The sequence below is a fragment of the Silurus meridionalis genome, chromosome 22 (genome assembly GCF_014805685.1).
Source record: "Silurus meridionalis isolate SWU-2019-XX chromosome 22, ASM1480568v1, whole genome shotgun sequence".
Taxonomy (NCBI): domain Eukaryota; kingdom Metazoa; phylum Chordata; class Actinopteri; order Siluriformes; family Siluridae; genus Silurus; species Silurus meridionalis.
In genome coordinates, this window is record NC_060905.1 from 13,595,234 (window position 1) to 13,617,849 (window position 22,616).

A 22,616-nucleotide genomic window follows, 5' to 3' on the forward strand; every position below is an offset into this window, starting at 1 on the left:
TCTCTCTAAAAGCTCTCTCTCCTTCTGTCCCAGATTATGCTGCGTGAATTTGAGACACGGCGTGCCCAGTTTGATCAGCTGACCCGGGCAGCAGAGGGTATCCTCTCACCTTCTGGAGAGCAGGGCTCTGGGGACAGCCAGGATGTAGCCGAGGTGAAGCAGGAGCTGGCCTCCATCACTCGGCAGTGGGAAGACCTGACTTCTCGCCTGTCTGGACGTTTTGACCAAATCGAGCGTGCTCAGGGCACCAGTGAGAGCTTCCAGACTTTGCTGAAGGAACTCTCCCAAAGTTTGTCCCATTTGGCTGAGAAGCTGGATGCCCAGGCCTCGCTTAGCGCCCAGCCTGAGGCTCTGCGCCAGAGGCTGAAGGAGACAGGAGAGATCCGTGCAGAGCTCGAGCAGAGGAGGGGTCAGCTGGCCCAGGCTGAGCAGCTATGTGCAGAGCTCAGCTCTATTGTTGTGGAGCCCTACCTCAGAGAGGAGCTTAATAAGAGACTGGAGAGTGTCAGTGGCCCACTAAACAGCCTGGAGGAACGAGCAGGTGAGACAGAATAGAGGTTTTTGTTTTTTTCCCCCAAAACAATGATTAGTCTTTTTTATTTTTAGTATGGATAGGAAGCTCTAAGAGCACTAGAGCTTCACAGAAATTCATGTATATCTCAGATTTCAGTTGAGAAATGTAACTAAATATCAGCAACAGGACAATATTGGTTATGAATAAGCAATTCTGTAATTCTACATATTTATTGTATCAAGTTTTCTTCCTCCTTGTTTGTCTCCAGCCGATGGTTTATCCCAGCTGCAAGCTGCTCTCTCAAGCACACAGCAATTCCAGCAGATGTTCGAGGAGCTCCGTGCCTGGTTAGATGGCCAGGCTGCTGCAAGTACACCTAGCATGTCTGACCCTCTCCCCTGCCAGCCTGACGTCCTGCAAGCCCTCCTTGCCCAACAAGAAGAGCTTCAGCGTTGTGTGGCACAACAGCGAGGGTCCTACGAGCTCATCCAGGCTGAGGGAGCATCAATCCTGGCTTCACTTCCTGCTGGAGATGAGCGCTCGGGTATGCAGGCTCGGCTCACCAAACTGCGCCAGGACTGGGAGGAAGTAAACCAAGGATTGGCAGAAAAACAAGCACATATTAAAGAGACACTGGGTCGTGCCATACAGTACAGGCAACATCGGGATGAACTGGATCCCTGGCTGAAGGAGTGTGAGCAAAAAGAGACCGAGATCCAACCTACTCTAGAGCCTGCTGCCCTTGAAGAAGCCCTGCAGAAAGCAAGGCAGTTGGCTTGGACTTGGATCGCCGTTGCCCCCTATTGGAGGCTCTGAATTCTGCAGCTGACCAGCTACTGGAGCAGAGCCGGACTGGAGAGGAGGAGGTGAGGGATGATAAAGCACAGCTAAATCGCAGGCTGGATGGCCTCTCTGAGCGAGTACATGGACGCATGGCCCAGCTGGAGGAGCTGAACAGCAGGCTGAAGGAGTTTGAAGATGGTAGACAGGCAGTAGAGAGAAGACTGGAGGCAGCCAGGCATCAGCTGGAAGTGCAGGAGGCTTTGGGCCCTCAGGCATGTAGTAACAAGAGTCTGGAGCGCCTGCGCAGCCAACAGGACACTCTCAGCTCCCTACAGCCACAAGTGGTATATCTGCATGATCTGGCCAAAGGATTGGCATTGGACGCGCCTCAGACAACAGGAGATGGAGGGCAGAAGCTGGTGCAACAAGCTCATGACACAGAAAAGGAGTTTAAAGAAGTGACTGAGAAGGTAAGGAGTATGCCTTGACTAATATGTTGGCTTGGATACTTATTTAGTGATGGATGCTTTTAATATTTTGCATTATCAGTCATGTTTTTAAGGTTCAGTCTCATTTAATTTTAAATAGGTTAATAATATAGATTCATGGCATTATCAGAAAAGAGGTTATTTCTGAGTAACATCTTCCACTCTATCCATTCACCAGATCGAGCAGTGCTGCTCCTCCCTTGAATCACGCCTGCAGGGTGTAGGAGAAGTCCAGTCACATGTCCGCGATGTCTTTTCACGCCTGGCGGACCTGGACGACGAACTGGACAGCCTGAGCCCCGTTGGGCGGGATGTGGACTCATTGGCCTCACAGGCAGACGCAATAAGGGTATTCCTGGGGCGTCTGGCATCCCTGCGGACTGAGCTTGATGTCCATGGCGGTGCCTGCACTACCATGTTGAGGCGAGAGGGAAGCTCCCCTGATCTCCTCGCTCTCAGGAGAGAGACGGAGGCTCTGAGTCGCCAAGCAGCCAAGCTGGCCGAGCGGGGTCAGGGTCGCCTGCACTCATAGAGGAAGCTGAAGAGAAAGTGAAAGAGTTCTACACCCGGCTCACAGAGCTCCAGGGGCTACTTGAAAATGCAGAGGAGGGTCTAAATGCACAAGGAGTTGTGGGAACTGAAGTGGACGTCATCAAACAACAGCTCCAGGAATTTAAGGTAGGGAATTTGTCAATTTGTTTTTGCCATGACAGCCACTCTGACCATGTTTTTTTTAATTGTTTTTTTTTTTTGTTTGAGCACTTGAAGACATCATGTGGAGGCTGGATAGAGTTTTAAAATCGTTTCTCTTTTTTTAGCTTTCAGATTAAATAGGGATGATTTTTATCCAGATCATTAGGTTAAATATAAATCAAACTGGCTACACCTGGTTATTAGTTAAAGAATCTGCCATTTTTAAACCTAGGCTTAAAATACCTGCTACACCAGTTCATCAGCAGACATTTTTATGATTCTTTCCATCTTCCATTCCGAACACACAAATGGATGCCAAGTTAAAGGGTAAACTGTAGTCTCTTTTATGTGTTAGACTCTGTTACGTTTGTTTTTGCGTGCATTTTCTGGTCCTGTTTGCTGTCTTAGAGGATTCACCACATGTTAGAGGCCTGCTGGAATTAACGACTCTCAGCAAAAATCCATAGCGAGATTACGATAGTTTTTCCGGGTTGAGGCTACTCAGTGATGCCACGTTCAGTTTGTTTTGACACATGAGACTGCACGGTGCACGGCGAGCGCGATATTATATGTATTAATTATAATGTATAATTTATTAATTATTTAATTCTATTTATTAATACAATTTCAATGTTCATATTTATTGTTCATATTTCATTTACCAAATTTTCATGATTGAGGACTGTTTTTATTTTGTGTTTTCGTTTTTTCAATAAAGTTCAGAAGTATTTTTTCATAGAGCAAAAGAGGTTCGGATTCAAGCAAACTTAAAGTGAGCTCAGCCAGGCGATTTTGTGAGGCCGTCAAGCGTTCGTGGAATGAATCACAGCTCTCCTCTTTATTAAATCACCTCCAACTCTCAGCCCCCATCTGGGCCCACGTCCCAGCATGTTTCTCTGCAGGAGGGGGGAATCAGTATGACACAGACTCTCCTACTGCTTTCCTGAGAAGGCTGCTTGCGTTTGTCCCATTACCCCCTCGGCTGATTGATGATGACCCCTTCACTTTCTCCCTGGCTTGCACTTGTATTTATAGTGCCTCTGATGTTGTATCATTCCCTCTCCGGATCTTACTCATGCCCCCTTCAGAGCATCGAATGTGGTAGGAGTGTGGGAGTAAGAAGGCCACAATGGAGGTTTGAGGTACATTCTTAGAGCAGGAGAGAGAGTGAATCAGCGACTTCTTTTAGAGCGGTTCACCTTGCTGAGTCATTTTCGCAGAAAGATCTGTGCAGTAATACGGCATGTCGGGTCGATTTCGCGTTACCTTGCTTCAAGTCCTTTGTTATGAAGTGTTTTCCAGGAGCTGCTGCTGTTCTCCGCAGCTCGATGCCGCACTACGAGAGCTCATTAGACCTGTCAGTGTGTTGATGGACACGGAGCTAAATCTGAGAGCAGAACTAATCTCTGGAACAGTTTCTTTTCTTAATGTCTCCGCATCAGACTAGTGCAGACTCGCCCAGTTGGCTTCGCATTGGATACACTGGCAACTCGTCATGCATATTTGAAAATTCACCTGTTACTGATTAGAACTTGTGCAGAGCGGTTACGCAGGGAGCTTAGAGCTTCGGCCAAGCTGCACTGCAGCTATGGAATGTTGTACTCATTTATTGGACTTTTACTGCTCCTGCTTCTTTTTTTTGTACTTTGATTTCTTACTTGCACCTCTTTGGTCTTTGTCTAATCTTTCTACTGTTCCTTTGTTTGGAATTCCTCCTGTCTAAGGCTTCTTCGAGATTTACTGTTCCTCTTAATAACAATGTCAACTACTGTACACACTCGTGCTCCTGCTCACTAAACCCCCCCAACACCCCCACCCTACTTCTGCCGCCGCCTTCCCTCACTTCTCAGGTTGCAGGTACAAGTTACTCAAGACAGGCGGAAAGGAAGTTAGAAGATAGATAGATCACGATAAGCATGTAGACATTGCTGGCACATGGTGACAACAAAATGATATCATGATATCAAAAGCTGAGCTTTTGCATCATTTGCTGGTTCACTGTCATTACAAGAGCAGCCTTTACAAGCAAATAACTGACTCCACGTGTGGTTTGTTTTCACACAAGATTGTGTGCTGCACCGAGAGCGCTATATTATATTTAATATGTACAATTTATTATAGATATAATTATATATTTTTTATATAATTGATATTTTCATATTTATTTTATTCATCTATATCGGTAAAGTCCACTATCACCCCCCGTAGTACAAATACTGACAATACACACTATAGTTTGAAAATAAATAGATTGGGAAAACGTCTACCAATCAATCAAAGTTATTATATAATTATATATGTTATCTATTATTATATCATTAGGGGTGTGGTTGCTTTTCTGGTCTAGCTGCATGATTCCCACGATGAATGATATCTTTTGACAAAGTCAGAGTATTTAAAGTATAGCGCAACTATAAAGCCAGAACAATGATGTCACCATGTGCCCGTTCCTCCTATACCGAGGAGCAAATCAAATATTCTGCGAAGCATCATTCTATTTAACATTAACTTAACCGATGCCTGCTTTTAGTGTGCCACCCCCGTGTCTAAAAATTGGGACCAGCCTCTCTAAATAGTGCTAATTAAAGAGGCCAGGCTGCTACTGTAAGTTAAGAACGATGGCTCATGTGCAAGAGGTATTTTTAGATAATTTCTACAATGGGGTCTTGAACACTAGAAGTATGAAGCGAAGGATGAGGAGAAACTTCTTTGAGATCTTTTTCCATCCTCCTTGGCAGTCTATTCAATCTTTTTTCCACCCTATCTAGGCCTCTTTCTCATACTCGCCCAGTCTTATACGCCCCCACCCCCTTTTCACTTACAATGACGCCCTCTAAGGTAACACGAAGGGCCAGAAAGGCTGTCTGCCATGTAAAAAAGAACTGATCTCCCATTACCCCTCTCCTCTCATGCAAGCCAGACTCCATTTCAGAGACACCCAATCCAAAGTAGTGATGTCATTGCTGAGATTAGAGAGAGGGGGAGTCAGGATAAACCCAAATAAGTGAGGCGTATGTGTGTCGGGGAGGTGCATGTTTGTCTATTTGGCTGTGTGTGTGTGTGTGTGTGTGTGTGTGTGTGTGTGTGTGTGTGTGTGTGTGTGTGTGTGTGTTGGGGGTTTGGGGGTGTCAAATCTTTGAAAGTAGAGCACACCAAGGCATTCTGGAAGTTATTGAACAATGGGTTGGGTCTTAACATGATGAATCATCTCACCAGCATTTTCTCCACTGGAGGTTTTTCCTCCCCGCCAAACATATGTATATGCCACACTGAGTGCTTTACATGCCATGTCAGTGTGTCCCTGTATATGTCATATCGTGATGCACATGCATTACAGTTGGTGTGTTTATGTACTGGGAGTGTGGCTTCACGTCCATGCAGGTTGATATTTCTAATTCTGGGCTGTTTCGAAGCGTTCGGAATTTCAGCTGTCTCACCATCCTCAACCCCTCACAAACATAATCTTTTACACATTACAGGGTGTGGTGGTCTCCCTAAAATTCCCGTGCCCTGTGTGAACTTGTGTGTGTCTGCTTCGTACCACAGTGCAGCAGCTGAGCTTGGAGAAACAGGGTGGGCTGCGAGACGCAGACACCGAGTAAAGATGTGTTCCAACTGGGCATTCCTGTGCAGGGCTGGTTAGAACCGGGGAATAGCTTCTAAATCAAGCCGAGCACGGCATGCTGTCTTCACTCTTGCTTGTTATAACATACTCTTGCCCCCTTTACACACTCGAATCCTATTTTTATCGGTCGCTTTGCTTTCTATGTCTTGCTGTAGCATAACAAGGTCAGCGGACGTGTCGAGGCCTTTGTGTCCCACAGCCAAAACCCAGTAGGGCTTTCCTTCAAGTCAAATTCTCATGCACTCAGTTACTTGTAGTAGATGTTTACATTTGCCAAAATGTTGCTGCTGTGAAGTCAAGGATCTCAAGGCTTTTTCTAGTGTAAATGCTTTTAGAAAAATTGCTTTTTAATTTATATTGTGGTGTAAAATTAGTTTTACTTTATATGATTCCTGGCCCAAATTGTGCTGATGTACATTGCATATCATATATGAAATACCTTGAGAATGGGGTTTCAAGAGATAGTATAATGTATTAAGTGACCAAAGCAACTATAGAGTGCAGATTAATTCTCTTTGTGTTAGATCTTTTATGTTTTCTCACTGCTACGACACTCTTTTAAAAGAGGACACCAGATTGACAGCATTAAGATTTGTGCACATTCAGACACAAGTGTTAGTAAAGTCAGGTACTGATGTAGGTGAGTTGAGGAGGCCTGGGGTGCAGTCAGCGTTTACATTCATCTCAAAGGTGTTCAGTAGGGTTGAGGTCAGAGCTCCATAGCAGGAGATCCTCCACTCTAACATATAACCTAAGTATATGTTGATGGAGTTTACTTTGTGCACAGGGGTATTGTCATGCTGGAACAGGTTTGTGTCTCCCAGTTCAAGTGAAGGGAAAATTCATGCTACTGCATTCAAAGACACACTTTACAATTGTGTGCCTTCAGGTTTGTGAAAACACTTCGGGAAAAAAACACATATGACTGGGAAAGTCAGCTGTTTCAATATTTTTCCCCATATAGTGTATGTCCGTAGCAATGGCAAAACATAAACCGGTATGCTAATAGGACAGAAAAAGACATTAAAGGCATCAAGCTTGTCTGTTTACTTGACCCCATTTTTTGCGCTAGTGCAGTTCATGCTGAATGATGATATATGCAGCACTGCTTTTAGTGATAAACAGAACATCTCCCATGAAGAGATCTTCTTTATATAATCCTGACATGTAGAAAATATTATCCTACAGTTTATATTCAAATCAGATTTTATTTCATTCTGAAATAAAAATGCTGCCGAAAACAACACAGGCTAAAACCATCCTAAGACCGTGAGGTAAGTGGTACTTGTGTGTAGAAATATTCCACTTTTAAAATATTTAGCAAAATCCCTTTTCTTCGCCGTCTACCTGATGGTTATGCGGACATGCAGATTAGAACGTTGGCTCCTTTCAGCTGTATGGTTACGAAGCCAAATGTCTGGGTTAACTGCCTTCTAATGATATATAATGGCATGCTGATGAAGTATTCATTCTTTTTCGCAAAAGTTCTTTCAAGCATTAAACACCCAGCAATAAGATCTTTTAGATATAACTTTTTTTTATATATAGTTGTGTTGAGCCTGTTTTTAGGGTGTTTTTTTTCCCTCAGGGTTTGATTAGATTAGCATAACATAATTAGCACAAGCTGGTGAATTAATTTGGCTAATTGACTCTAAAGCAAGCAATATCCAGCTAACAGAGAGAGAGAGAGAGAGAGAGAGAGAGAGAGAGAGTGTGTGTGAATGTGTGTGTTGCCTCTCCCATTGCCTGGTATTGTTTCAGCTGCTGTGAATTACTGTGGCATTCCGTAGCATAGCCCACTTTTCCCTCTCAGCCACACTCTATTAGCTCACCAACTGAAATAAATAAAGCACTTTGCAAACAGCTTCTTGATGTGTGAAATGAATAGGCTGTTTAATAATTGGTGTAATGGCCGTGATTTTCAGGGTGGTTCACAGGAGTGATGTTTGTTGTGTCATTTCTCTTACTGACTGAACCTCATACAGACAGTATTAAATGCCAGTCAAGCAGTTCCACGTAAGAATGCAGCTCTGTATGAAACGCATCCAGTGCAAATTACAATTCCAGTCAATTACTGCAGTGTAAAGAAAAAAAATTATACCCAAACTCCCATGTTCTAGTTTAACGGGACGAGTCGATTGTGCTTTTTATTTGCTTTCTCAGGTTTGCTTGTGTGTCTGGTAAAAAAGGAGAACAAAGCATGCATTGAGGGGTCTCAGGTAAAGCCTGCTGGTTAATTATGAACCTACTGCTGAGATCGAGAAAAAAGGGGGAGTGTCAGCACCTCGGGTGCTTAGATACCACGAAGAGAAAACGGAGGGAGGATAAGAGAAGGAGCAGTGGGGGCTTTTTAAGAGATGAATGCATGGTGAGAATACGGTGATTTCGAGCTTCGCAGTTGTTGAGTAAATCGAGTGCGTGCTCTGTGACGGGTTAAAAGCAAATGCAAGCAGGAGATGGAAAGAACAGGATCAACAGGTGCTCTTCTAAAGTAAACAATCTGCACTGCAAAGTCAATAGCAATCTCTGCCCCCTTGTGTTTATGGTGGATTAGTGCCTGTTGATTATTATTTTTATTTTTTTCCTTTCTGTAACGTAGTTCTTTCAGAGAGACAAAAGGTGCAACACACTATTCCAGTCAGTCTGTTTTAGGGGATTTCGGGCTTGAGCCCTCCCTCTTCCTGTCTGAGTCAGGACTGTGACTTTTTAACTAGAAGCCAAATGAGCAGTCACTGACTGACTACGAGGAAAGGGGGAGGGGTGGACCCAGGGTCAGGCGCTGAATTTTACTAAACAAAGTCAGTTAAAAGGTTCACATTCATAGTCAATGCAGGCCGGATTTTGGACTTGAACATTCAATTAACTATCTGCTTTTGTAGGGTTTTTGTTATTAGAGTTGCCACACTACTATGTATGTATATTAATATATAATATAATCCACTGAGGGTTCATGGTGGTATCTTTTGTCAGTTTGAGCTGGAGTAGAAAGAAATAGAGCGAGCATGAGGGCGAGAGACAGACAAACCCCTTTTGTTTCCATTGGAAGGTTTGTCTTGGAAGCAAACATGACAGCTGCAGCTAGACAGACAGAAAGAAAGAGTGAGAGAGGAAGAAAGACAGCAAGAGGAGGTTGAAAAAGAAAGTATTTAGCTTGTTGGACACGCAGAGCATGGACAGTGTGGGTGATTAACAGAGCAACTGTGGTGTGTATGTGTGTATCTTGTGCGTACATGTGCGTGTGTCTGGGACTCGGGAATGGAGAGCGAGTGGGAGGGTAAGCAAGCATGCGTTAACACAGCCACTGCTCTCTGCCAGAGATCTTTATACATACTCCAGTACCGACCGAATAAGGCAAGGCACCGAAGAAAGCAGAGCAAATAGAGAAATAAAACCGAGACAGGAGCCGCCCGAGTACCCATGACAAAACCAAACACAAAAAACGAACGGGATTCGTGCATAAACATTTCAATTGCTGCCGTCTCGCAGTGTCTATTCATTTTCATTGTAAAGTAGTGGCCTCAATACCCCTCCTCCCCCCATACACTCTTCAGAGCTGGATAGGGTTTCAGAAGAGTAGAAGACGAGAATGCACAAGTGGGAACTTTGAATATTGGAGACTCCTGTGTGTTTTCTCTTTTGTTTTGTTCAATTACAGAGTGGCAATTTATAAAAAATAAAATAAATAAATAAATAAAAAAGAGGAGGAGGAGCAGAGAGAAGAGAATGAGAAGGGGATTTTTGCTTCCGCATACACACAGTTTGTTTTGGAAAGAACGGGGTAGCCGTTATTGATAAGCCTCGTTACTTCCTGCATACTAACACCCTTCCAACCCCATGTATTTTTTCTCTCTCTCCCTATGTATCTCTTGTTCTTTGTTTCCCTAGAGTTTGGATGCCTGTGGCTTGGTGCCTTTTGATTCTTTCTTTTTTGTATTGCGAGTTCTTTTTTTACAGCCAGCGAAGTCATATTTAGTCATGTGAAACTGTAATATGTAATACAGCAAGTTATCTGGTTGTTAGAATGAGCTAATTTGATCCTGTAAGCCAGTGACTCTGCTGAAACACATTAAATCCCCCTGCTTAGTCACTCCTCCTGGCATGGTGGCCCCTCCTACCAAAAGCTTTATCTCAGCCTCCATTTCTCAGCTCGGTCTTGTGTGTTTTTTTGGAAAAGGAAACCGGCATGATTGGAGCACTTCCTGTGTTTTAATACCAGAGCAGGAAACAGAACAAACGGAGCTGCATTCAAACAAAAACAGAGGGAGAAAAAGGGAGGAGAGAGTGTGAGAGAGAGAGAGAGAGAGAGAGAGAGAGAGGAGGGAGGGAGAGAGGGAGTGAGAAAGAGAGAGAGGAAAAGTGGGAGATTTTTTTAGCAGCTGCAAACCATTTCAGCAGCTCAGTGGCCCAAGAACACCGTGCAAGAGAGAATCGGCACTAGAAGAAAAGAGGAAAAGAGGAACTCAGAGCCTGCGTGCATCTTTCGTGTGGATCGGAGAAAAAGGAATATAGGAAGAGGAGAGGAAAAGAGCGAGTGTGTCTGGGGATTGTCTGAAAAGCAGAGTGCCCCGAGTGGAAAGGGTGTATTTGGTGTGAGGTACCGTCTGCGTCTTTGCCCTCTGGATACAGTCCCACAACTCTCTGCTCCCTGCCGTCTGGATCAGGCTGAAACCTTCGCCATCTCCCTACCTACTTCAAACTCAACCCCTCTGGACATGGCTGTCATTCGGAATCACAGATTTTCACTTCACTCAGGATGAAAGGAATGTATTTGGCATGCAAAGAAAAGGATTAATACCCTGATTTTGTTCATGAGTTTGAAATGACCAAAAAAACTATAATGGGTATTTCATTCATTTAAAGTTTCATCCCTACCAAAAGGAAAAATAACAATGGCAGCAGGTTACTTTAAACTCCAATGTGATCTGGATTTACAAATTTGCTCTGTTGGATTAAAAAAAGGACAATTTGCAAACAGCAACCAACTGCCTGACAAGTGAGTCTCCTACAGAATTCAGAAGCATATTTTCGTGGCAGTCATCTGACTGGACAGAGTTAAAAAAGAAAAATTTAAGACAAAATGTTCCCATTGTCAGACTAAATTCAGGATTATTTATTATGAGAGTAGAATGTGCTTAAAGGAACATTATGATGAGAGACAAAATCACTTGAAGGACTGCATTTCCTCAACACCTTTTCATGCAAAAGAGTATGGACCTCTCACCTAGAAGTTTTTTTATTTATTAACTTTGCGACAGCTCAAGACCTCTGTGATTTTCCTGTTGTGGTAGAGACAGGGAGACGCAAGGGGAAGTAGCTGCAAGGAAGTTAGGGAAAGGTTTGCAAAGAGCATGTTTGTATAAAGAAGGACTATTGAAATCTGAAAGAGAACAAAGAGGATGCAACCTACATGGAATGGTATCACCGTTCTGGACTTTGGACTCTCTGAAACAGCTAACAAATGATTTTTTTGCCTTCTGCTACTCGTTTGTTTGGCCTTTAAACAAAAAGTCTAATTAACATGTTGCCGAAGATGTGTTTCGCTTGGACTGAGACGTTATCCCCGATGTGCTCCATTCAGGAAAAATCAGGAATAACTCTGTTTATTAGAGCCACAGACTCTAATCCTTTGCTGCTCATGATTATTTGCCTTGGATTATAAATATCCTAACATCCTTTTATTTTGTGGATCAATGTTTACATTAACGAATAGGACTGCTAAGGCTTGAGGGATTCAGCTACCAGAATTTTTGCAACAAACGACTTGGAGAACTAATTTGTGGAATAGTTTGTGCCCCGTCCCGGCCCCTTGAGGGCACACTTTTACGGGATGGGGAAGCCTTTGAGCCGACCTGACTGTTTGCGACAAAATCCCAGGTGTCTTAAGAAGGGTGATGATGAGGAGGCTTATATTGAGGACTGCTACGTACCGCAGCGCTCCATTTATGACACCATGCGGATTAATGAGCAGATTGACCAGGGCTCTAAGATTAGCCAGCCTTCTCGGAGCACGTTGGGCTCTGGAGGAGGGGAAGGAAGCACGCTTTCCAGCAATGGGACTTTAGGAGCTGACATTGGTGGCGTGTTTGTGTCACGAGGGGCATCTGCTGAGTCAGGGATAAAAAAGTTAGACGAAAGAGTGATTTTTGATGCTCTCAAGCTAACCGGTGACCCTCAGAGCATGCCATCTTTGGGGGGTATTGGCTCTGGGATAATTATTCCTGCATCAAACTCAGCTGCTGTTGGGGCAGCTGTAGTGACCAAGAGGCGGCATCATGTGGGTGACAAAAAAGATAATCTAAATCGTCGCTCTTGGAAAGCATTCATGCCTCCAACTTACCCTGAGTTTGCTGAGCGTTTAGAGCTTTCGCCTGTGGAGAGTGGAGAGAAACGTTTATCTGGGGCAGGGATCCCAGTTTCACCTCTGCATCCATTACCTTCCTTATTAACTGCCCTAACATCTTCTATATCCACCACACCTCTTCCTCCATACAGTCCCACTCCTGTCTCCTCAGACAGCCCTCACACCCCTCTAGTCTCCAACTCTCCAATCCTCACTCCATCCCTTAGCTCGATATCTTCCACTCCACCACATCTAGTCAAGCACAAAGATTCCCCCAAGTCACTCGCTCATCACTCGAAACAAATTAAGCCATTGCCTCCTCCTTCTTCTTCTCAAGAAAGGCCAGCTTTACAGAATGCATCAAAAAATGAAACAAAGCAGGATACTTGTAGCTCTCCACAACTTAGCTCTCTTATCCAAAGGCAGGTTGAGAAGAGTGTAGAGAAGAGTAAACCAACAGCTAATCCCTTACTTTGTGTTCGAAGTGTGTCAGAGGAACAACCACAACGCTGGAATACTGCTGCACCTAAAACCTCTGACTCAGAAAGGGACTCGCCATTCCAGGAGTATGATCAGGACACGGCTCCACTGATACCTCCCAAACCTTTATTTTGCCCCCCCACTAAAGCTCGTACATGGCCTCGTACTGCAAGAGGTGGCAAAAGGTCATTTGGACATGGAGTAGTACTTCACAACTTGCCAATTCTGCCACCCTTGCCTCCTCTGCTAGGGGAGGACAGTGATCTTGATGAAGAGTCCTTGTACCTATTGGATCCTCCTTCACCTTTCCTGCAGGAAGAAGGGGATGGTCTTTGTTATGGGGGACTTCCCCTCTCCCCATGTCTCAGCCAAGAAGGGGGTGCAGAAGGTCTTTTGGGATGGCCCCCTAATATTGGGGAACTGCGTGAGCGAACTGCTTCAGAACTCTGTTTTGAGGAGGATGAGCGCAGGATCATGAAAGAGCTCGAGGAAGAGGAGAAAGACTTAGTGCAGGAGAGAGAAGAACACGAACTGTTAGAGGTGGAGGAAAAGAACTGGCAGGTGGTGTTAAAACTGGATACCCATGAAACAAGTACTATTTCTTGGACAAGAGATGGGGAGGAATCAGAGCTGCAGGACTGGGAGACCCAACAGCTCAGTACCTCAGATTACAGGCCTCTTCTGACCCCTCCAGTAGGTTTTGGAGGCTCAGAGGTTGCCAGTGTTTCTCCATACCCAAGTTCGGAGGATGGATCAGTTGACCTCTTTCTGGAATTGGAGAGACAGTGTATTGAGGAGGAGGAAGGAAAGGAGGCATCCAGTATTGAATCAGCTTTAGCTTGTACAACTAATGAGCCCCTGGTTACATGTCATACCCTACCCAGACTGGAAGAAGAAGAAGAAGAAGAAGAAGAAGAAGAGGAAGAGGAAAAGGAGGATCATGTTGAGCATAACCGAGATAAAGCAGGCCTTACAACTAATACTGGTCATATAAACCAGTTAGAGCCATATCAGACTGAGCCATCTGTTTTGGGAACAAATCCAAACCTTTACAGCAAGGATAGTGATGATTATCAAAGTTTGAGTGATGGTGAAAGCTATTGTGATAGTGATATTAACACCAGCTTTCCACCGAATCCCACTTCACCCATGCTTGATATATGCATTTTGGATGAGCCTTTGCTGGAATCGGAGTCCAGTGGAATTCAAATTTCCCAACAGCACAGAACTACATCGTCAGATACAACACAATCAGAAAGACGAGAAACTGATTCAGACCTGGGCAGTGGAGTTCTTTCTGAACAAGAGCAGGTTGATGATGAGGTGAAAAACAAGGTGCATGTGATCCATACCTCTTTGAGTCATAAAGACCAATATCCAAAACCTAATCAACTATATGAAAAAAACAAAGACTATGAGTTGGATGTATGCAAGTCTAATTTAAAAGATGACATAAAACAGCTTTCTCTTGAAACTTCTGATTTAAGCAGTAGTTTTGAAATGGACACTGATGCCAATAACCATAATGTGAAATCTCATGTGGAATTAGATCCCACTATTTCAGATAAGTTGAATTCTGATGAAGAAGGGATGTTGTTATTTATGGAGGCGTACAAAGCGTTTTCATCAGAAGCTGAGAAGGTTTTTGCTGCTGAAGACATGTGTGTACCAGAGCACAACCTAACTCATAAGGGCCAGAGAACTCCCCCAAAATCTAATACCGCAACACTTATAGTAACTGTACCCTCGAACAACAATGAATCTCCCCCCCACTCTCCAATGTCCAAATTAACTATAACCAAAGAGTCAAAAGTTGAATCTCATGACAACAAATGTACAGATTCTTCACTTCCCACTGACAGCTTTGTTTATCTAGCGGTTGCAGGACCATCACAATACTCTCAGGACTGCCCCCCATCGCCACTCATGGAGTCTACTCCTCCTAGTCCCCTTCCTAAGCCTTGCCCTGATCCGGAAGAGGGGTCATTTATATCCTCTGATAGTTTTGTGTACCTGGCAGCTCCTGAACGTTTTCCTCTAGTGTCTGATGGGGGTTCTCTTGGTGAGGACTGTCGAGACTTGGACTCAGAATCTGAGACTAGCCAATCAGGTGTGGATTTTTTTCTAGGGTCTATGAATGAGGATATTGACTGGGACTCAGGTGGGTCAAGACCAGTTTCAGTGCCCCCAGGTCAAGATCAGTGTGATCAACTTGAACCGGGTATATTATATAGACTTTTTAGTGAAAACCAAAATGATCAAAACAATTCTGAACTATATGATGGAAAGGACATCACTTGTGAATTGATGCATCCAGATGAGGAAACGACAGTATCAGCATGCTTTTGCACCGAGGTAAAGGTTACCATAATTTACATCTTAATAAGAAATCGGGTTATTTTTACTTGACCTAGTTTAGTTGGATATGAGTTTAGTATCAAAGAACATATATCACATTTACAGTTACTCTACTATCAAGGAGAAAGTGCTATTTTTATACTTTACTGTATATTGAAATATCAAATAATATGGTACTCTTTCAGTTTCCTTCCAAAGAGGAAGCTTGTTTGTTAGGTAAATGCGTAAAGGTCTACTTTCTTTCTTACTTCTTTGTGTGAGTGATTTTACATATTTGACCACATTATGGATCTTGTGTCACATTGCCCAAAAGTGGTTTATGCAAACAGTTGCTCATATTATTGTGACTTCATTTAACAACTCGGAGTAGATACATTTACATATGTAAATATCTGTATTATTATTTCTCCAAAATAGCCATAGCTATTGAAAAAATTGGTGTAATTGTCAGTTTGGTTACAAACACCCTCATATGTGAGGATATTTTTTTTAGGGTTGTACATGGTGAAGGAGACTGTATATTCCAAATGCCTTAATGATGGAATACTAAAGAATGTGTTTGTATATGAGAGAGACAGAGACAGATGCTATTTTGCTTACTTAAAAAATAATCTCTATGCTGGTTTGAGAGTCTCTTCAGTTGCTGTGACTGGTCTGGTATCTGCTCTTTGTTATAGTTGCTGTGGTGTGTGTCGTGGTTAATGTAGACTTAATGTGCTCCTGTTATTATATTACTTTTGTAAGTAATGGTCAAGCCTGGCTGTCCATCCACAATTAATTTAGCCATAGCTCAGCACAGGCAACTCGGCTTTTCTGCAGAGTCACTGTTCCTTTTTGTCCCCTAAATGTAATTACCTATCAGTGATGGCCGAGAGCTTCATAATTACCGAGTGGCCAGAATGAATCAGCAAGCAAATTGACTTTTAAACTTTTAATATCTGTTGAGGGTCGAGGAGCAGAAAAGCCAAGAGAACATATGTCTTGTGAAGTGTCTGTCTTAAAAGCTGCCAAGTGCAAATCTTCATTTTTGGCTTTTCCGCTCTAAACCTACAACTGCCAAAATCCAACCCCAGCACTTTCTTGTCAAAAAAAGACAAGTCCCCCAACACCACTCCTTGCTGCAGTAGGAAGGCCTTGAGATATTTTTGAGATAGGCTAGTGAGAAATAATCATTGTATGTTTTTTAATGGGAGTTACTTTTGCAACTAGTACCATACAAACACTATAAAAAGTTGTTGTGATCAGCCCAGGGCTCTGTCATTCAGCTTTCTTTTGTAACACAAGAGGGGTGGGCACCTAATTCAGAAATGTATGTAAAGGCAAACTTTTGTATCTCAAGTAAAACTGTGATTGACATATGATTAACATTACATGGTTAAGTTGTGGCTGTTTTGAGATAGGATAGGGAAACTCTCAGGGGCATGATCCCAGGCCAGTCATTCATGGAACAAAATGGCTTAATGGCTGAACACCTGGCAATGCTCATGATAAGAGTGGGCGATAATGTTGTCAGCCAGGGAGGGGACCGAGGAAAGCTGATCTCATCTCAACAAACCTAAGCAAAAGTTACAAAGGTGGATTAAAGGTAAACTTAACGCACCAGAGACGAACAAGTACAGAAACGTTGGAGGAAGTCATCAGAAAGAGAAGCCGTGTTATGGGAAATGGTAATGCAGGCACATTTGACTGTTGGCAAAAGGATGGCACTGAAAAAAACTATTTTGGCAGGAGGGACCGACGGTGAGGCGGCGAGGAACAAATACAGGACAGAGCTTTCGAGCCTGATATCCAAATGCACTAGTAAAAGCTGCACAGTCCAGCACAAGTCCAACAATAGCAAAGTCCTTAGCCAAATATGAAATCATGGATTGGGATTCTAAACATTTAGTCTCTGTGCTATATACCGGATCCAAGCATCTCAAAGAGGCTCTCCAAAAAAATGACAGCAGGGGACCAAAGTTCATGGACCCCCTAAAGCATTGATTTAATTATTCAGCTTAATATATCTATTCAAATATCTGCCTCGTCGTTCTAATTTGTAGAGTGACAATCTGCCTATTGATTGAAGCCCAAGAACTTTTTATTCTTAAACTTATAAATGACAGAACAATATGAGGTGAAATTATTTATGGCTTGTTTTTGAGTTATTGAGATAAAGATATGATGATTTTTGGTCAGAACTGAAATGAAATGTAGTTCTCATGGCTAATTAAGGTCATGAACTAAGGGTTAAGAACAATAGATGGTAAAGGGAGAAATGAGAGGCAAAGGATGATCCAAGAAATTTTGGAGAAAGTTTGTTCTTTTTTTTTTTTTTTTAATTATTGAATCAGTGTAATTAATTGTCGGAGACTGCTGTAGTGTTTGAGTGATATAGTCATTACATGGAAGGTGGCCATTTTACTTCTCTGGCTTCACTTTGCTTTCTTTTCTACTTGTTTCCCAATTTTTTTTTCCCTTTTTTCCCTTTCTGCCCTTTCTTTAACCTTTCCTTTGAAAGGGTACTCAGGGAGACTCAGAAACAACTCTAAATAATAATATTTCCAGTACGAAGTGTGCAATTGGATGAAAAATGAAATAATCATGAATGTTTTGGGAGAGAATAATGTAACCAATGTAATTTAACACTGCGTTAATGCAGCTGACCTTTTGTCTGTACTTTACCTCAGGCCTGTGGTTTGTACTAAAAGAGAAATGAAAATATAAAGACAGGAATGGATAGAGATGTGGCTCAGCGTTGGGCAGGAAAGCAGCCAGGGACAAAAGAATGATATGTGGTGACATGGCGAGAAACAAAAGAGGAGTTTGGCAAGCTTGATTTTTAGAAAGAAGAAACAGGGATAGTGAGAGAAGATGAGAACCGTGTGCAAGAGTGACTGAGCAGCTTACTGATACGTTTAGAGATCCAAAAAGGAATGAGAGGCATGCCAGTTATTTTCCAGAGCTCAGCTGCACTAGAGTCAAGGGTCTGAAGTGTCTTCTACCCTGATCTGGCTAGAGATTGATTGAGGCACATCAGAAGATTGTGGTGCAACAGTTGTGAAGAATAGCTGATTCCATGTTCACTGGTTTGTCCACAAGTCGATCTTAGTTGCACCAGCTCTAAAACATAAGTAAAGGTTAATGAAAGCTTTCAACACCAACCGAAATAAAAACCGAAAAACTGTCTCCTGCAAAGAGACAACAAGCAATGCATGCACTTATTCACCCACACACTTTGTTGGGGAGAGGGTGTGGTGGCTCATGGCTGCAGCTCATTGTTATTGAGAACGACAGATATCCTGTTTGAGACACAAACCCCCGGCCTTTTCTGCAAAACAGCTGTGTCCGAATGGATACATACACTAAAATGAAAACAGGATTTTCCAAATATGGTCCAGATGCTGACTTGTAATTTTTTTACCTCTATCATGAATTCTTTTCATCTCCACAATTAACACATTCTTAACCGTGGAAGGACAACATCTTTCCTACGATTGCACAAGTGGAAGAAGCCTGTACTCTCAAATAGCAGTCTAAATGTATTTCACTTTCTTGTCCTTGCTGATGGTGGTCAGGTTTTCTTGGCTGTTCTTGTATGTAAACCACTAATGTAAACACAGACTCTGATTAAGTGTTGTGGTGTTTAGTTTTCTGGGTGTTCTAATGAATACTGTAGTACTGAGTTGAAGCCGCATTTTTTTTTTTCTTTTTTTTTTTTCCGAGACAGACAAATTAAATGCTCTGTAAGTTTTAAGAATCATAAACACTATCATCTTGTTCCCCCGGGAAATATGCATAAAAACATGTACTTATATGTCCTTCATCTGGTGCTTGTATGTTTGCAGGCTGTGGAGCGAGAGCAGGTAGACAGCATCCAGCCCAAACTGCACCATGTGAACGCTGTAGGTCAGGGGCTCATCCAGAGTGCAGCGAAACACACAGACACACAGGCTCTGGAGCATGACCTGGAAACCACAAACCTGCAGTGGAACTCCTTCAACAAAAGGGTAAAACACACACTCTTGAATTGCATCACAGGCCGACTACAGTGCTGTTGGTTTGATTTTTGTTAGCATGTTTACTGTTATTCTATTGAGAATGTACAGTACGGTCTAAAAGCGTCAGCATCTGCAAATTTACATCAGCACTTATTTTTTTAAATAATCTTCAAATATTTGAATGCACCTTATCTAATTGTCTATTGGCTTAATGGATACAGTGATAAATGATACAATAAACATACCAGCAGTAAATAAATGAAATATTGATAGAAAGGATTTTTCCTTAAAATTTGAATAAGCATCAATAATACTGAAACAGCATCATGTGCAAGTGGGATAAACACAAATAGAAGAAAAAAGCCATTTGTAGCCGCATTCAGGAATATACTTTTAATGCTTTTATTAGTAATATCTTGATATGCAGTTCTGAAAGGAAACAGCTATGCATTTGACTGAGGATGGGTTGCATTCTTAACCTTTTAATTTGTATTTTTTTTTTTTTTTTTTAAACCACCATCATCACTCGCCTGCTCATTAAAGATATCTGGATACATCTACAGTTAATAGCTGTAAAGTAACTGATTATAGCAGTAACTCTTGGCTAATGTAAAAGCTAATGTGGTTTATATGGCACACACCTGTGTTAATGGGCTGTGCAAGTGTGTCCTGATTAGTGGCCACATTTTCTAATACGTAGCTCATTTCATTTCATGTAGTTAATTTACAGTTTGTTGTTGGGTGGTGTCTTTAGGTCGCTGAGAGAATTGCACAACTCCAGGAAGCTCTTTTGCATTGTGGGAAATTTCAAGATGCTTTGGAACCTCTGTTAAGCTGGTTAAGTGACACAGAGGAGCTGATAGCCAATCAGAAGCCTCCATCAGCCGAGTACCGCGTGGTTAAAGCACAAATCCAAGAACAGAAGGTGAGGTTCTTTATTGGTTCTTAATGAGGTTATTTATTTTAAGGATAAATAACTTATTGCTGTTAACTAATACACTTAAACAGTATGTTATTGACCATAAAAAAAGAAATGTACATTATCTACATTATTGTATATATGTATATTATATAACTAATTTATAGTATAAGCACCAAAATTATTATTATAATATATAATTCATTATTATATAATAATATAATTGTCATAATGATTATGATTTATTTTGATTTACTTTTAATAAGAACTTTTCCTTTTTTTTGGTTGGAAACTAAATTTTTGTTTTGTTTTGTTTGTCGGATTCTGCAGCTGCTGCAGCGGTTGCTGGATGACCGACTTGGGACGGTAGAGATGATCCGGGCAGAAGGTGAGCGCATCGCAGCCACAGCAGAGACACAAGACAGAGAAAAGATCCAAAGACAGCTGAGAAGCTTGGGAGAGCGATGGACAGATCTGCTGGCGAAGGCCAATGCCAGGTATGAGTGCCATCACCTAAAACCTCCTTTAGAACCAAGTCAAATATCAATTGTATTGGTTTGTACACTTCAATCCAGCTTCTATTAAATAAAAATAATTTACATATGCTGAGCGTTTGCTCCTCTTGCAGACAACGTCAGCTGGAGGAACTGCAGGTTCTCGCTCTGCAGTTCCATGAGTCAGTGGAGCCTTTGGGAGAGTGGCTGAGTGCCACAGAGAGACGCCTGAGCTCCGCCGAGCCAATGGGAACCCAGGCCTCCAAAATTAGTCAGCAAATCAGTCGACACAAGGTACACTACACCACCACGGTGAAGAAGCTGCTGTTATTAACCACAACAAGAAAGCTTTGCTGTTTTTCCCTAGAAAATTACCAACAAAAAGTAAAAAAGAACAGCATAGAGAATGCAGCATCTTCTGATATCCCAGGGGTAGAACATTTGCTCTGGAACCTGGAGGAACATGTAATCAAAACCCAGCCTGTACAACCCACCTTGTCTATTTTTTGTGTCTTTGATTTTTTTTATTTTCTTGTAATATGTGTTTTTTTTAGTTTCCATTAGTTTTGTTACAATTTATTTCTACCATGTTTTTATTACATATATTATTTAAATGATTATTTATTAGTGTCTGTCGGTCATTTGTTTTTGTTTTTATTCACCATGCATGGTCATTTTTCCGTTGTTTCTCTTTTTTTCTCCCCATGCCATCTCTCCAAATCCCTTTCTTATTCATCTGTGGGCAAAACCCCAGGCCCTCCATGAGGAGGTGTTGTCTCGGGAAAAAGAGGTGGACCATCTAGAAGCCCTTGGCCAATCTCTCTCCCCTCTCAGCTGTGCAGCGGACCATGATTGGCTCAGTGAGCGAGTGGGAGCAGTGCGCAGTGGGCACACTGAGCTGCTTAATTGGTGCACTCGGCGGGCTGCCATGTTGGAACAGGCCCTGGCCAATGCACAGCTGTTTGGGGAGGAGGAGGTAGAGGTGCTGAACTGGCTGGCTGAGGTGGCCCAGCGACTGGCTGAAGTCTCAGTGCAGAGCTACCAGCTCGAGCTGCTGTCTGAGCAGCACAAGTACACTCTGGTAGGACACAGGAGGCAAATGTTTATAAGAATACAGTAGATTTGGTTCCAATTTTATGGATTTTATGCCAATAGGAAAGAATCTTACTTTTTGACATGCAATATAATAAAAAGTAAACTTCAACTTCAAGTAAACTTGTACTACTTCATCTCTCATAGTCTCTGAATGAGGAGATCGTGAGCCGGAAGAAGACAGTGGACCAGGCCGTTAAGAATGGACAATCTTTGCTAAAACAGACCACAGGTACCAAGACCACTGCACTCTCTTTGTTGCTTATTGATACAGATCTTTTTGTATTATTATCGTTTTATTGGTTTTTGACACTCTTCAAAAGAAGAGTGGTCTGGGTTACTGATCAAAAGGTCCGAGGGTTCAAGCTCCGGGTTCGCCAAGCAGCCACTCTTGGACCCTTAAGCAAGGCCCTCAACCCTCTGTGCTCCGAGGCGCCGTATTGTGGCTGACCCTGCACTCTGACCCCAGCTTCCGAACATGTTGGGATATGCAAAGAAAATAATTTCACCTTGCTGTTATGTATATGCAACAAATAAAGGCTGTTTTATTCTATTCTGTTATTTTTCTTCTTGCTGTTTGTTAGGTGAAGAAGTGCTGCTCATTCAGGAGAAGCTGGATGGCATAAAGAGCCGATACGCAGAGATGACAGCAGGCAGCAGCAAGGCTCTTCGTAACCTGGAACAGGCACTGCAGCTTGCCAGCCGATTTGCCACTGCCCATGAGGACCTCAACCAATGGCTTGACTCTGTGGAGGCAGAGCTTAATAACATGGAGCCAGATACAACACCAGCCTATCAAGAGAGACAAAAGGTATAATGGGTTTTTTATGCTTTCATTATTAAATAAAAA

The 22,616-nt window shown here is 42.6% G+C and overlaps 1 protein-coding gene across 1 annotated transcript in view; it reads left to right on the forward strand.

The window, feature by feature from the left end:
- Nucleotides 1-22,616, forward strand: part of macf1a (microtubule actin crosslinking factor 1a) — a 183,691-nt gene that overhangs the window by 137,142 nt on the left and 23,933 nt on the right. The window contains 12 exon segments of the mRNA XM_046834431.1: nucleotides 34-541; nucleotides 783-1,268; nucleotides 1,271-1,767; nucleotides 1,964-2,309; nucleotides 2,312-2,463; nucleotides 19,109-19,270; nucleotides 20,016-20,186; nucleotides 20,511-20,677; nucleotides 20,809-20,968; nucleotides 21,429-21,755; nucleotides 21,914-21,998; nucleotides 22,351-22,577. Of these exon segments, the coding sequence (XP_046690387.1) occupies nucleotides 34-541; nucleotides 783-1,268; nucleotides 1,271-1,767; nucleotides 1,964-2,309; nucleotides 2,312-2,463; nucleotides 19,109-19,270; nucleotides 20,016-20,186; nucleotides 20,511-20,677; nucleotides 20,809-20,968; nucleotides 21,429-21,755; nucleotides 21,914-21,998; nucleotides 22,351-22,577 (3,288 nt within the window).